We start from the raw sequence: 16,153 nt of genomic DNA on the forward strand, positions 1-16,153 counted from the left end.
TTGTGGCGTCATGAAAATATAAATTTTCAAAATGAAACGTACAAAGCTGGAATTAAAGGAATACAAATTAAAAAGGTATTTTTTTACTTTGAGTAAAAATTCTTTAAATAAGTATGGCATTATAAAAAACTATAACAAAATAAAGTTCAAGTGATTGAGATGAAATACAGCTGTATTAAATTTGCTAGATGTTTTGAGTGTTATGTATATAAGTTGTTATTTGTATTTGAAATTTCCAACTTAATTTGTGGTTGCAGGCTGGAGCATTTTTTAATTACTATTATTAATATTATTATTATTCAATAAAAAATAATCTTTTAGACCTTTTGAATAAATTGTATTACATGAACCAAAAATTACAATGAGCTTTTTGCCACTCTTACAATAATAAAATATGCCTGAAACCGAAATGTTAATACATATTAATAATAACATGTCTGAAACCGATATGTATTACATATTTTGTGTTATTTTATTTTTAAGTAAACATTGATTTTACATATTTGTAACTTTTGAAAAATAATTTAATAAAGTATATAGTAACTATCTATTTTTGTCATTAGTTATTAATTTAAAAAATTTTATTACTTTAATATCAAAATAAGAGTTATATAATTAAAATAATATATTAAATAATAATTTAAATAATAAAATAATTTAAATAATAATATTTTTAATAATCATTTTTAATTCTTTAAATTAAATAATAATAAAATTTTCTTTAATCAGATTATTATGATTACAATTTTCTTTTTTACTGTCACCTGTGAAGTGTTAATGTTCTTTTTTACTGTCACCTGTCAAGTGCTAATATTCTTTTTAATAAATTTTTTTTGCTTCTCTTGAGAAAATCTATAACATCATGTTCTGTAATACTTTGGCCAGCAACTGAATAATAATTTTATTACAAGTGACACTCACAAGCATTTTTTATTCTAAGGCAGTCCTATTCTCACTCACAGCCTGACCCTAATTTTTCTTATTGAAAAAACTCTTCATTTTATTTTCAATTTATTCTCTCAAGTTTTCTAGCTAGTTCAGATGGTTATGTTAAAGACTGTATAGGGTCAAAGATGTTGATTGATTGAATGTTTTTGTTAGATAGTTAATGTCTGTTGTTTAATGCTGTTTTTTTTTTAGTAGAAATAACTCTGTATATTAAAAACTAGTAATGGACTGGAAACTTGTAAAATATTCTCATTCATCTTTTTTTCAACTGAGAAAAATATACTTTATACAAATTCTTACATTTTTTTATTTTTTGTAATCTTGGTAAAAACTTTCTTTACTTTGTCTATCAAACTTGCTCAATTTGTCAACTAACATCTTAGTCCAATAACTGTAGAATGTGAGGTGATTGAGCTAATAGACAAATCAAATTTATATTATTCTCACAACAGTTTAGCAGCAAATCAAATGCATACTACTCTCACAACAGTTTAGCAGCAATGCAGCTGCCAAACTGACCTGAGTTGTATGTTCATCTAGATGTAAAATGTGAGTACTATTAATTGCACTTCCTTTAACCTTTCAATAATTGTACCTTGCTCTATCCAAAAAAACTCAAAATTAAAATTTGGTGCTAATTGGACATAAGCCCACTTAGCTCTAAAGTTTTGTTTTGCTTAGTAAACTTTCTGTTACCATTACACCACACTGCATTGTAAATTTTTTTTAAACTAGTTTCATTACAATTCCAAATATAAGAACCAAAAATTATACAAAACAGTTAATATTATTTAGTGACAACAAAATTAATAATTATTTCTTGTGTACAAAAAGCAGCTCTGGCAAATGCTAAGTTGTTTTATTTTCCTGACCAAAGTTTTTTTGGTTTATAAAGGCATAAAACCAGTATTTGACAGGCCTGCCGCTTTTAATTAGGTCTCATTGATTTGTGCAAAAGTTTAATTTTTAAAAAGTTAGTTTAGGTAATTAAGGTTTTATGAGATTGTGAATAAAATTGTATTTAAATAAGTTTTTGTATTTGTTTTTATTTTATGTACATATTATATATTTATGTTATATATTTATGTATTGTTTAGTTTTGAAAAAGTTAGTATGATAATTAAATTTTCTTGAGATACAAAATTATTTTTAAATAAGTTGTTACAATTATAACTAAAAGAAAAAAAAGAAATGTTTTATGACTCTCTTTTAAACTTTCATAAACGTTGACTGGAAAAAAAGAACTTTCATAAAAACAAATTGACTGGAGAAAAAGAACTTTCATAAAAATAAATTGACTAAAGAAAAAGATCTTTCATAAAAAATAAATTGGAAAACTGGAAAAAAATAGGTTCTAAGAAACCTAAAAAATTGATTGTAACACCAGTATAGAACAATTTGAATGAATTCAAATAGTGCATAAAACATATCAGGTTGGAGGTATCAGTTTTTATTAGGATAATTCTATGATGATTATGTTAACTTAATCAGTTTAAAACCCCCTGTTTAAGTAACCCACTAATTATTAAACTTTTTCCATTAAAATTTAATGTTAAGGACAGATCAGTAATGTTCAGTTTTTGAAATACTAAGTAATTTCAGTTTTCTTTAAATTATGAGAAACAATATTTTTAAATTATGCAATTAAATTTATATGTGCAATTTTTTGTATATATATGCAATTACAAGTCAAAACTATTAGAATTATTTTTTTATTTGAAGGTTAATAGAATTGGTTCCAGTCTTCTAACAGATGCATTTGTTAATGCTCTTTGGTACTCAGGAGACTCAGATGTAAACTTTAGTTTTTTAACTAAAAGGTTTATAAGTTAAAAAAGTTTAAATTTAAAATTAAATTTACTTTTTAAAGAATGTTGCAGTTTTGTGGCAAGATCCTAAAATGGTTGGTTGGGAACATCGTCAATCATACATGTTTAAAATAGAATTAAGACCTTCTCTTGGAAAAATTAGGTATTCTTGAAAATATTTTTTTTGTAAAACAAAATGATTTATAAAAAAATTAGTTACACATGTTAAAATATTGACTAATAAACTTTTAAAAAAATGTTTTTTTAACTAAAGAAAAGTTGCTATGGTTGTCATACAAAGTGAGGCATACAAATAAAGCAAAATGTTTCAGCATAAGCACCAACTTTGTTTGGTTTATTTTTTATTAAAATTATTGAATTAACTTTCCAGGCTGCTAATACAACAAGGTTCGCTTGTATTGGCAGATTCGGGTTACATAGAGGAATCATCAATAAATGGAGGAAAGTTAGGGGTTTATACTCATGGCCAATGGAATACAGTGTGGTCAAATCTTCAAGTAAGATGCTTAGAAAGGTTCGTATAATGTATTTATTATAATGTATAATGTACTTTTTCTTTAATAATTTGTTTAAAAAACAGTCTCTTTAAATTCTTCTTTTTTTTTTTAGTTTTTTTTTTTTTTTTTGGTTATCAGGCATTGCAAAATATTCTTCTCTATTTTTTTGCAAACAAAAAATATTCTTTTGGACTCTTTTTCTTTTACTATCAATATAGATTGTTATTTTGCTTATAGAATGAACAAAGCATTATTTTTTAATCAAAGTTGTGTTGTTTTACCATCATTTAGCAAGTTACAAATTACATCAAGGTACCAAAAAAAATTATTTTATTCTGTGTTTAAATAATTTATGTTTGTTTAATTTAGATTGTTTATATGATATAAGATTGGTCATTTTTACAAAACCATATTTAGAAGAATATTTATTTGTATAAAGTCATATTTATAATAGTGATCATTTATATAATATCGTATTTATTAGAAATCATATTTATATGATTTATTTTAATTATTCAGTTTTACGATTGGAGTATGGGTGAAGATAACAAATAATAATTCTACTCAACCAATTGTTTGCAACCAAGTCTTTTGTTTGTATCTTCAGAACAGGTACTTTACTTCATTATTTATAATTACAAATATTTGTCATTTTTATTGTTCTTTTGTATAATGTATTACTTTTTATTTGATTTTCTTCATAAAAATAGTTACAAAATAATTACAAGCATTTTGAAAAATAGTCATTATTTAAAATGTTATTAAGTTTATTTTATTTGGCTAACGGCTGTTAAGTAAGTTATTCTAAAAACATTTTAATTTTAACCTGTATTTTAATTTTTTTTTTCTTTGCTAATTGCTACTGTTGCTTTAATATCATAGTTTTATTATTTTTTTCTTCTATTTGATGAACTCTAGTAGTGGCGTAGTAACAAAAATTGTGCAAAGATCAAATCAGAGATTGAAAGTGGTTTGATATAAGACTTTTTGTAGTTTAAGCTATGATTTTAAAACATGGATTCACTTTCTTTTTTTTCTTTGAAAAAGATAAATTCTTATGTTTATATGTATGATATGCACTTGTTTTAGCATATTACGCAAATTAGTTGCTTACTACTTTTTATAATGTAATCTCATTCAAAATAGATTAGGTATAAAGAATGCCACATGCTGAAATGAGGCTGGGAAGAAATATCTGAACAACGTTTTGAATATCACCCATTACCAAGAAATACTATTCTGTTGGTAAATCATTAGTCCAATGCATTAGTATTCACACTTGTCCGAAAATGAGAATATTCACTCCAAAAAGCACTGGAAAAATCGTTTGGTGGGAACAATATAAACACCTTCCTGATAAGGAAAATCCAAAAATTGAAATCTTTTATGACCGTCCGAGAAAAAAAATTCAATTTGAAGTTTTCGACATTGTCCAAAAAGTTTGCAAAATGGTGCAATATGTATCTTTGGAATAAAAATCATTAAAATAAGTCAGAAATTGTATTAAAAACATTTTGTTATTATTACAAAGCCCTAGGGAATAATATTTAATTCTAAACAAGTTTTTGTAATTCCAGGAAAAAGCAGTTTTTGTCAAGTGTTAAATTCTGCATGACAACTTTTTTTTAACTTCAAAGCAAAAATCCTAAATTCTGTTAAAAAACATGATGACTGTAGGAAAACAGTTTGTTTCCTATGTTTGAACAAATGTACTCGAGAATAGACAAGTTTTTTGATTGAACAAATCAAGAAATCAGTTTCATTCACACTTGACTTTTCTGACTCACAAGTTTCAAGTGGAATATGCAATACCTGCAGGATTCTTTTAGGAAAAAAGTGCAAAGGTGAAAGTGTGGCTCTCCCAAAAAATTTTGATTTCATCAAAGTCCTGGTTAGACCAGAGACACGTGGTCAGCCTTGTGATTGCATTATTTGTCAAATTGGTCATTTGAAAGCACTTCAAAAGCACCCTTTGGACAAATCAGAATCTTCAGGATCTTCACAAAATCAAAGAAGATGTTCAGATTGCATCGACTATTATCTCAGCAAAACAGTCCTCACCTCATGGAACTATCAGAATTGCGCAAACTGGTGGAGGACGTCCCATGCCAATTACTCCAGGTAAAGGGAATCTTACTTAATACTTCAACAGTAAAAGTACTACATAAATGTTTTGCATTTTAATAAGGCCACTGCTTTTTAAGTGTCTCAAGTTGGTGTTTTTCAAATTTCTTTCCTAAAGGTTCTTCAAACCCCAAGAGACTGTTTGGTGATGTGCCACTTCTACGAGCTTAAGATCTTGTCTGCATACAAAACAACACTGGACTGTCAAACAACAACATCAAAAAACTTGCATCTACATTAAACCAAGTCACAAATACAAAAGTTGTTAAGCCAAGATTTAAAGAAAAGTTTCTTGACATTAGAAAGCAATTGGCAGACCACTTCTCACACACATACATATCCATTTCAAATGACAAGCAGCAGTCCAGAAAACAACTTGTGTTTCAATGCAAAAATCTTTCTGAGCTACTGAATAATGTCTTGTTGCAACATCATGTTTAAGGTGACTACTTGGTGAAGTTGGGCATTGATGGTGGAGGTGGTTTCCTTAAATTCAGTCTTGGCACTCAAGAAGAAGAAATAAGACTTCCATCCATTTCACCACCAGGCAAAAGGGCTGTGTTATTTCAAACACCCAGATACAGTGTAGTTAAGCGCCAACTTCGCGTTGCAGTGGCTGAGGATGTTCCTGAAAAATATGATAACCTCAAAAGCATCTTGTCTTTAGTTTGTCCAAGTGGAGTAGATTTTTCTATGTCCTGTGACATGAAGTTAGCAAACCTTTTTTGCGGGCTTCAATCCCATGCCAGCTCTTGGTGTGATGCAGATCATCCATGTACTTGGTGTGATGCAGATCACCGTAACTTGTCACAATGTGGAAAACTCCACACTTTTGGCTCAATAAGAAAGTGCTTTGCTTCATTTCAAGATTCAGGTCTGGGCCACAAGAAGGCCAAGCAGTTTCAAAATGTTGTTCATGATCCACTTTTAGATGTGCATGACTCTACTTTTGTTCTTGACAAGATCCCACCCATGGAACTTCATCTTTTACTTGGTGTGGTGAACCATTTGTTCAAAACACTGAAAAAAACCTGGAATAAAGCTGATGAATGGCCAAAAAGAATTCACACCAAGCTTCAGCCATTTCATGGAGACCAGTTTGCTGGCAATAAGTGCTAAAAACTTTTAAAACATGTTGATCTTCTTCAAAGACTTGCTGAAGAAGACTCAGCATTCCAAGTTTTTCCATGGATTGATACACTCAGAAAGTTTGATGCAGTTGTGTCCTCTTGTTTTGGAAATCAGTTGCAGAGTAACTATGCTGAAAAAATCACACAGTTCAAAAATTCCTTCTTTTATTTGCCAAAGGCAAGTGTGACCCCTAAAGTCCACGCCGTTTTCTTTCATGTCAAGGAATTCATTGATCACAGGAAGGAATCTTTTGGCAAGTACAGTGAGCAGACCTCAGAGGCATTGCATCACAACTTCAGGACACATTGGGAAAGATACAAGAGGCCAATAGACCATACACAATTTTTGCGAAACCTACAAAATTATCTTGTTGATTTTAATAGCAAGAACTTGTGAAAGCATTGGCTCCTTTTAAAACTTTAAAACCTTTATTCGAAAGAGCAATGTCCTCTTTTTTTTTATATACGTTGTTCTGTTTTTTTCATTTTTTCTTATTTGAAAGAGTAATGTCCCTTTTTTTTAATGAAAGAGTAATATCCATTTTTTTTCTTTAAAGGAGTAATGTCCTATTTTTAGCAAGTATTTTAAACATCCTAAGTATGTTTACAGTGAACAAATGTATATTCAATATTAAAACATAATATTCACTATAACAACAAAAGCATAACCTAATTTGAATAGTTAAAGAACAGAAAATAGTAATAATAAAAGAATTCATTGAATTGCAACTCAAACTGCTCCATTAAGACTATTGAAGCATAAAATTCATGGTGAACCCTTGTGGTGACAAGTATAAAACACAAGTGCAGGTGTAAATTAGAAGAACTCCAATCTTCCAAACAACATAAATCATAAGCATTAAATGACAAACATGTTTCAAAAAAGTTTTCGTTGTAAAAATTAAAAAAAATGGCTTATAAAATAAAGCAACTTACTAGCCAATTATCATTAGATTTCATCTCATCTGCTTGAGTGATTGATTAGCACATTAGATTTCAGGCTTTCATTATACATTTTAACTATTTCATGCGTTTTTTTTTTTAATTATAAAATAGCTATGGTTAAACAGAAGATTTTTGGAAAAAACAGAAAATGTTTGGCTACAATTGTAAAAAATTGTAGCCAAGCATTTATAAATAAATTAAAAATTTTACTTATTTTATAAAACTACTTCTAATAAAGTAACATATACCTAACATATACAAAACATAAAGTAAACATATACAAAATGACATGTGTAACTTATATTTTTTATACAGTTGATCTTGGCATGTATAACTGCATATGTAACTAACAAATCTAGTACTATTGATCTTAGATTAAATTTGATCGTTCTATTTTGAAACAGGTAAGTTTTGTGGTAAGCTTTTAAGCAACTGAGCTCAATTTTCTTTTCTCAAAGCGTCTTTGTAAGAAAGTTGCTTGAGAAAAAAAAAATTAAAATAATTACATTATACAATAAACTTGTATCCTTTATCTTTTGCCAGCAACAAGCTCGATATCACAGCAGGCAAGCATCAACATACCAATAGCTATGTATATCACAGTCCACTAAAAGCATTATCAAAATAGCCTCTTAAGTTCTTTAGAACAGAATTAAAAAGCATATTTTAAAGTATACTCTATTGTTATTTTGTCTGTGTATTTTTTTATATTTTATGATGGTTTGTACTTGTTAGATTTGAATTGATTCATCTTTTTATGGGGTAGGGGAGTACACAATTTGCTTTTTTTTCTGTATAGATTTTATACAATTTCATATTGTGTATTTTGAATTCTTTATATTGAGGCTCTATATTACAAAATCATTTTAACCAAGTTGGCATTTACTCTCCTAAACTTAATAATATTTAACATTTGTTGACTTTTAGATTACTTAAATTCAGCTTAAGTTTGGTAACAACTGAAGCTAATGTTCCGTTATTGGATGACAAATGGCAATATATCATAATTCAATATGATTCTTTTAGTAAGAGCACTGTTTTGTTCTTTTCTTTTGTTTTTATCTGTTTATACATGACTTGGTGATTTTTTATCAAGACTCAATTTTTTTTTAAATTTAATCAAGACTCGAATATATATTTAAAAACATTGAAAAATTATCAGCAATATTATAAGCCACTTTAGTGATAAAATATTTAGAAATATTGTTAATGTAGTTAAACAAATTAAGTTGAAACTTTGCTGTTACTCTTGCATTACAAAAAAAAAAAAAAATTTATTATGTAAAGATCCATGATCTTCATTACTAGAATCCATCCTTTTTTCATGCTTTTCATTAATAGAAAGGTAAAGTCAATAATGTCAAAAATTAGGAATTTATAAAAAATGTTTATTTTTAATTACTGTTTGCTCATTTTCTGTTTATTAACTCAAAGTTATATCTAAAGGCTCTTGATGAGGCTAAGCAATGAGTCGCAAAAGAAAAATATTTTTTAAAAAGAGTGCATTAGCAAATCTGTTTTATTTACAGTTTTTATATTTAAAATTGTTTTTATTTGATCAAAACAGTGAATTAATTTTATTTATTACGTTTTCTACACAATTACACAACTTTTGGTTGTTTACACATTTCTCCACTATTGAAGTGTTTTTTATGGATTAACTAACTATTTCATCATTAATAAAAATGTCAATTACCCCCCAAAATATATATGCCAAAATGTTAATTACTTCAAAAAATTGAATAAAGTAAATTACTATAGTAATGTTTGTGAGAATTATTTGTTTGTTTGTTTTTTTTAAGGTTTTTTGTTTTATTTAGATCAAATAATCCAAATTTTTGTGGATGGAGCATTATACGCATCACGCACTGATGTACCTATACAAAAATTTGTAAGTTAATAAGTTATTGCTATTGCTTTTGCAGCTGCAGGTCCAGAATGAGAAAACTTGATGGAACACTATTTTTTAATACTCTGAAAAAACCATAAAAAGAAACATTTTTAAACTTTTTAGTTTAATGCAATGTTATTTAAAAAAAAAAAAAGATAAAATTGTACTGTAAACGCCTGCATTCCTACCCCACCTGTAGTATACAAACTCTTTATATAGCTTGTGCAAGTGTTTAAAAGATGGTTACTATGTAATTATTTATAGATTAGATGTAGTCAACAGATAATAACAACTATTAGTTAGAAATTAAAATGGAAATATTTGTCTTACATTAATTTTTTTACCTTTATTTTGATTTCAACAAAGGCATTGTGTCTCAATTATGCAATTGCATTTGTATGTTAACTTTGTTCAAGTTATCTACATTATTTAATTCTTATTCATTAAATGACATTTTAAAAAGTATATTTTATGAAACTCTTGGTTTTAATTATAAAAGTTTATAACTTGTCAATATTATATAATAATTAGTAGTTAATTATGCGTATTTGTAGCATATTTATAACTAGTAGTTAGTGCATTTATTATACAGCAAAATAAATTTATAATGAACAAAAAATTAAAATATATTCTACAACACTTTATATAAATAAAATGATAAAATTTTTTTTTTTAATGAGGTGTTGGGTCTAATATAAGTTAGATTTTTGTTAAAATATTTTTTTTCTTTTTTTTTTTTTTTACTGTAGGAGGCAGACGAGGTTAAAGGAGCACCAATTTACCTTGGCTGTTATTTAAATGAATATTTTATAGGAACTATGGACGAAGTAAAAAATTTTTTTATTGTTGATTCATTTTTAACATATATATTAATATTTGGTTTAAAATATTTGAATATTTATAAGTAATGAAATAAAATACCGCCTAAATTTTCACAACAAAGTTTTTTGGTTTATAAACAATTTTTAAATAATTGTTTATAAACCAAAGAGTTGTTCTCTCTAACATTAGGTTCATACGTGCTCATAAGAAATACGCAGACTAATTGTTTAAACTTATTGTATGCAGTTTTTACTATCTCCAGATCTTCATTTCTGCACAGGTTTTTAAGTTCCTTTTTATTTCAAACGACACAATTTTTTCTTGAAAACACTCAAGTGATATTGCTGAGTATAAATTGTTCAATTTTTGAGTTGCTTTTTCAAAGTTCCTGAAGAGTTTGATGAATGGGTTTCCGCTTTTATTAATCTTAACACAATATATATCAAGTCACTTATAATATTCTTCTAAAAAAAATGATTTTGAATGTTTTGTATTGAGACTCGTAATTCAGCAGGTATATATCCAATCGGGCTGAAATAAATTTTACCTGAAAACTTAAACCCTAGGCTGCAAACATCAGTCTAATTTCAACTGCTGGAGTGTTAAGAAATTTTTATCCATTATTTTAATAATTGCTGAGTTTGTTCCTACAAAAACGTTTTTGCGAGGAATTCTTTTACATTGCTTCTACTTAAAGATAACAGCAGCTGAGGCTGCTGATGGTTTCAACAATTAGAGGGTAATTTTGACCTCAAAGATGAAGAATATCCTGGTGCTAAGAAGAAGTGCTGAGAAAGACAAAAAAAGGGTTTCTGCATCAAATTGTTACTGGCTATGAAAAGTGGATATGTTACGACAACCCTAAGCGTAGAAAAGCGTGGGTCAATTCCGGCTAGCCATCAACATTGACAGCAAAACTAAATACTCATCGTTCCAAGCTCATACTCTATATCTAGTGGGACCAGCTCGGAGTAAAATATTACCAAGCAAGATGATTACAGCAGACTGTTACCGATGACAATTGATCAAATTGAGCCAAACTTTGAAAGAGAAAAGGTTGCAATACACCAAAGACGTGACAAGATTATTCTTCAACATGACAACGCACAACCCCATGTTGCAAATGTTTTAAAAAACTACCTAGAGAACTTCAAATGGGAAGTCCTACTTCACCTGCCTTATTTACCAGATATTGTCCTCTCTGATTACCGTTTGTTCCGGTCAATGACACATGGCCATGCTGAGTAACGATTTTCTTTTTATGACAATACCAAAAAATTATAATAATAGTAGTAACAAAATTTGAAATTTGAAATTTTGTTGAAGATTCCTCATATTTTACTATTCATGTATTTGGTTGGATGCGTCATACTACAGTCAGCGCAAAACGAATAGCGCATGCAATAATTTAGTAATAAAAATAGGTGTATGAACGTATTGAATTTAACACAATAATTAATACATATTTAACACAAGAAATAAAATACAAATAAAGGACAATGTTGTCTTTGTTTTTGTTTAAAACATGTGAAAAACAAAAAATGAATGAAATTAGAAATACATTATGTGCCAAACCAATAACACGCACACCATTTCAGCAGGTTTTAGAGATTACTAAGACGTAGAAACGAATCTAATAGTCAATCTTCTTACCTTTCTTTATAATAATCTGAATGCAACACTTAGGCATGGAGGAAATGAGCGTTTGAAGCTAAGATTGGGGGATTTTGTTCCATTCCATCTGGATGGCCATTTTCAGTTCCATGAGGTTACTGTATTGTTTTCCATTTGCATACACGTAACGAGACAAGTAACCCCAAATGTTTTCAATTGGATTCCAGTTGGGTGACAGTGCTGGATAATCAAACAACTGGATGTCATATTCCGTTACAAATTCCATCACAGTGTTTGCCGTAAGTATCGATGCGTTATCTTGCATAAAGACAAACGTATATTTTGTGTTTATGCAAGATAACGCATGCCCATATAGCATTAAGTAATCAGAGAGTATAATAATATAGTCCTCAGCTGTTTGTTCTCCTTTTAATAACTTCAATTCAGATAATCCAGCCTTGGAAAATGCACCCCAAATCATGACGCTACCACCACCATTTTGTCTGGACAAGAGAGTCTAGGGCTACTTTTGTAAGTCATGCTAATAATATTGATATCTGTCTGGACCATTAAGATTAAACTTCTTCTCATTAGACCAAATAATTGAGCTCCAATCAGGTGGACAAGACAAATGTTTGTTCAGTTACGCCATACGTTTCTCCATGATATGTTTATGCATTGCCGACGTTGACATATGATTATTTTGATATCTGGTTCTACTTAGATTTAAAAGTTTTAATTTTATGCTTCTAATACCTCAGATGTTTGGCTTCATGTAACGTTCTTTGTATCGTACTTAATAACAAGTCAATATCCAGCTGGTCGTATATGAATTGGGCACTACAGCCGATGTTTAAAGCCACTTGTAGTTTGTTACGTTTGTCACGCTTGGTTAATTTCGAAGCGTTTTGGTTAGATTTTGTTGTCAAATATGTATCAGAATGTTGGCATTATAAATATATGTTATGAATATGAATGCGTCATATGCCATTAAAAGATGTCACTTTGTAGTTATAATAATAACCATTTTCGCATCACTTAGGGCAGAAAGCTGAAAAACTAGACTCATGTCACCTACATTGCGGCCCATTTTTCTCTTTTTATAGAAGATTTGGTGCTTGTTGTTTGTTGATCTGATGTTTCTTTTAAATATCTCTAACGCAGAAGCAGCTTTTTAACTTGATGAACAAAATTAGCATACTTTTTACTTCATTAACCAGAGCATTGCTGTTATTGTTGATGTTACAAAAGATATGCTTTGTTTACAAAAAAATTTTCGCATTTGATAAAAACATTTTAAATATTTATATTAGTTACAAATAACTCATCTTTGTTTCTTAGTATCAACATTTACTTGAGTATAATCTGAATCAGTTTGCATACTGACAGTATTTTCATTGTTTTTATAATGCTATTTTTATTTTGATATCTGGTTCTACTTAGATTTAAAAGTTTTAATTTTATTAAAACTTTGTACAAAATATTGAATTTTTAAGACTTTTTCAGAAAAAGTATTAGATGATGATATTTTTCTGTTAGATGATTTTTTCTATTAGATGATTTACCTCCTGAAAGATCTTTAAGTATGTGATTGGAAACTTCAGTAAACAAAGTATTGATTAATAAAACATCTACAAACTTTGATGGTAATAAATTTTCATTAAAAAAAACCAACAAAAAAAAAAAAAAATTTCTGCATCGTTTTTAAATTTATGAAACAAAAATCTGGAGTTTTACCAAAAAGATAAGGGGTCGTCCACAAATTATGTTATGCAATTTACGACGTCCTAAAGACGTCCGACGAATGTTCTGTACCTGTTGGGAGATCGTCAAGCTGTTTCTATATAACGTTTACAGCTTGTGTATTAAACTTGTGGAGAGTGAACAAGCTGTATAACATAGTTCAACTCAAAACAGCAAAAGATTAAAAATGGGTCGCGCTTAAGTAATTTCAAAACAATAGTATCAATGACAACATATAAGTAATTTCAAAACAATAGTATCAATGACAACATATAAGTAATTTCAAAACAATAGTATCAATGACAACATATAAGTAATTTCAAAACAATAGTATCAATGACAACATATAAGTAATTTCAAAACAATAGTATCAATGACAACATATAAGTAATTTCAAAACAATAGTATCAATGACAACATATAAGTAATTTCAAAACAATAGTATCAATGACAACATATAAGTAATTTCAAAACAATAGTATCAATGACAACATATAAGTAATTTCAAAACAATAGTATCAATGACAACATATAAGTAATTTCAAAACAATAGTATCAATGACAACATATAAGTAATTTCAAAACAATAGTATCAATGACAACATATAAGTAATTTCAAAACAATAGTATCAATGACAACATATAAGTAATTTCAAAACAATAGTATCAATGACAACATATAAGTAATTTCAAAACAATAGTATCAATGACAACATATAAGTAATTTCAAAACAATAGTATCAATGACAACATATAAGTTGCTATAATAGTCTCTATAAAACTAGCAAGTTGATATTTAAGCCGTTAGGTCATTTTTCAAAGGGATATGATCTGTAGGCAGACGACAAACTATCAGGGATTATCTTTTTCCGGATATTTCCAGAGTTCCGGATAATTTTCTCAACTTTTAGTTTTTCCGGATATCAAAAATGTTTTCCATACATACAAGTTTAGGTATATATTTTTGAAATATACTTGTTTTTTAGGCTTTTCCATTCATACAAAAGTTAAAAAAAGTTAAAAAAAAAATTGAAAACAACATAGCTAAAAGCAAAATTAGGAGGAATATAAGGGAAAATATATTTCAGATTTTTTCCGGATATTTTACCCAACAATTTTCCAGATTTCTAAAATATGATGTAAAATGCTAAGCAACATTAGATGTAAAACCAAGTTGACAGCTGAACATATATATATTGCCGAAAACGAAAACTGAAGTAAATATTTTAAGGAGACCTAATCCCGTGAGACTCCATGCGGTGTTAAAGCTAAAACAGAATAAGAATCTCTTATATCTGTGCTCTAATAGGTCTGTAATATTTTTTTACTCTTTTTAGATTTTAATCTGGAACATTTTTGTGGAACGAGACGAATTTATAAAAATTACCACTAAATGGCCAGAACATCAACGTCGAATTGCGGCTCACTACACTATTGATCAAACTCCAAGTGTTACGTTGTTTGATTCGAGTGAATATGAAAACAATGCGATTGTAAATAACACTTTGTGGGTTGAGGTTTGTTCTTTAATTTAAGAATGAGAATAAATAAGTTGTTTATAATTTTAATTTTTAGTAATTTTATTTACTTTTTTTAGAGTACTATTGACTACGCTCGTTACTTTTTATCTCAAAAATCGAAAACATTTTTGCGTGATGAATTATAGATTAAAAGGTTCCTCCTTGTATAAAACCTAAAGAAGATATATTCTTAGATTCCACCTAAAGAAGCGCGCTAATTTTGAAGCAAGAATCTAACTAGTTGGTCGTTGCATCATAGGTTTACGTTACATAATTTATTTTGGCTGCTAACCGTTTTTGTATATTTTTAACAGCGTTTAGCTCCGAGTAAAATATTTTTATTATTTATTCTTATTACAAATAGTTTTACGGTTTTTTATTTAATGGTTTCAAATCGAATAATTTTGAAATATAGAGTTTATATATCAGACTAATCAAAGGTAAACGTACTGTTGTTTATTATTTTCGTTTTTTAAACTTCCATTCCTTTCTCATAAGTTTAAAAAATAATTTAGGTGAAAAAAAAAAGAAATTTAAATGTTTTTTTTAATAAAAATAAAGTTTTTTAATGAAAAAAAAATAAAAATTAAATGTGTTTTTTAAACGCGTTTTTTAAAAAGTTTTGGATTAGGTTCAACAACACCGACATATATTAGGTGTTACAGCGCAAGAAGTGCAACTAGTGTTTTGAATTAGCAAATGCAAGGGTAAAATAAAAAAAATCGTTTTTTAGATTTTGGATAGTTTGTACTAACCTTTTGAGAAAGATAATTTCGATGATAATTATAATTGAAATTATCATTATCTACTAAATAAATAGACTGATTTTAAAAAATATTTTACTATTGAACTTTAAAATAAATAAAATTTTTCTAAAAGCATATCAATAGGTAAAAACTATATAATTCATCATTGCAAATATTTTAGGGGTTGTCCATAAATTACGTCACGCAATTTTTGACCGTAACATCGTAACACTTTAGTAACAAGTTTTTTTTTTTTTTTTTTTTTTTAGTTTTTTTTTATTATATTTCCATAATATAGTTTACATAGCTTACATTTTTATCTTTATAACTTGTTTGTGGTGAAA

At 28.0% G+C, this 16,153-nt stretch overlaps 1 protein-coding gene across 1 annotated transcript in view; it reads left to right on the forward strand.

Annotated features, from left to right (window-relative positions):
* The window catches only part of LOC100210231 (uncharacterized), a 232,714-nt gene extending 217,202 nt beyond the window's left edge, over positions 1 to 15,512 (forward strand). Inside the window, exons 68-78 of the mRNA XM_065807935.1 lie at positions 1 to 75; positions 2,671 to 2,742; positions 2,819 to 2,919; positions 3,148 to 3,291; positions 3,512 to 3,586; positions 3,794 to 3,886; positions 8,401 to 8,498; positions 9,294 to 9,364; positions 10,114 to 10,191; positions 14,881 to 15,060; positions 15,141 to 15,512. The exon at positions 1 to 75 is cut by the window's left edge and continues 119 nt beyond it. Of these exons, the coding sequence (XP_065664007.1) occupies positions 1 to 75; positions 2,671 to 2,742; positions 2,819 to 2,919; positions 3,148 to 3,291; positions 3,512 to 3,586; positions 3,794 to 3,886; positions 8,401 to 8,498; positions 9,294 to 9,364; positions 10,114 to 10,191; positions 14,881 to 15,060; positions 15,141 to 15,209 (1,056 nt within the window). The 3' untranslated portion in view covers positions 15,210 to 15,512. The remainder of the gene's footprint in view (positions 76 to 2,670; positions 2,743 to 2,818; positions 2,920 to 3,147; positions 3,292 to 3,511; positions 3,587 to 3,793; positions 3,887 to 8,400; positions 8,499 to 9,293; positions 9,365 to 10,113; positions 10,192 to 14,880; positions 15,061 to 15,140) is intronic.
* Positions 15,513 to 16,153: the final 641 nt, after the last annotated feature.

This window comes from Hydra vulgaris, chromosome 10, assembly GCF_038396675.1.
Source record: "Hydra vulgaris chromosome 10, alternate assembly HydraT2T_AEP".
NCBI classification, from domain to species: Eukaryota; Metazoa; Cnidaria; class Hydrozoa; order Anthoathecata; family Hydridae; genus Hydra; species Hydra vulgaris.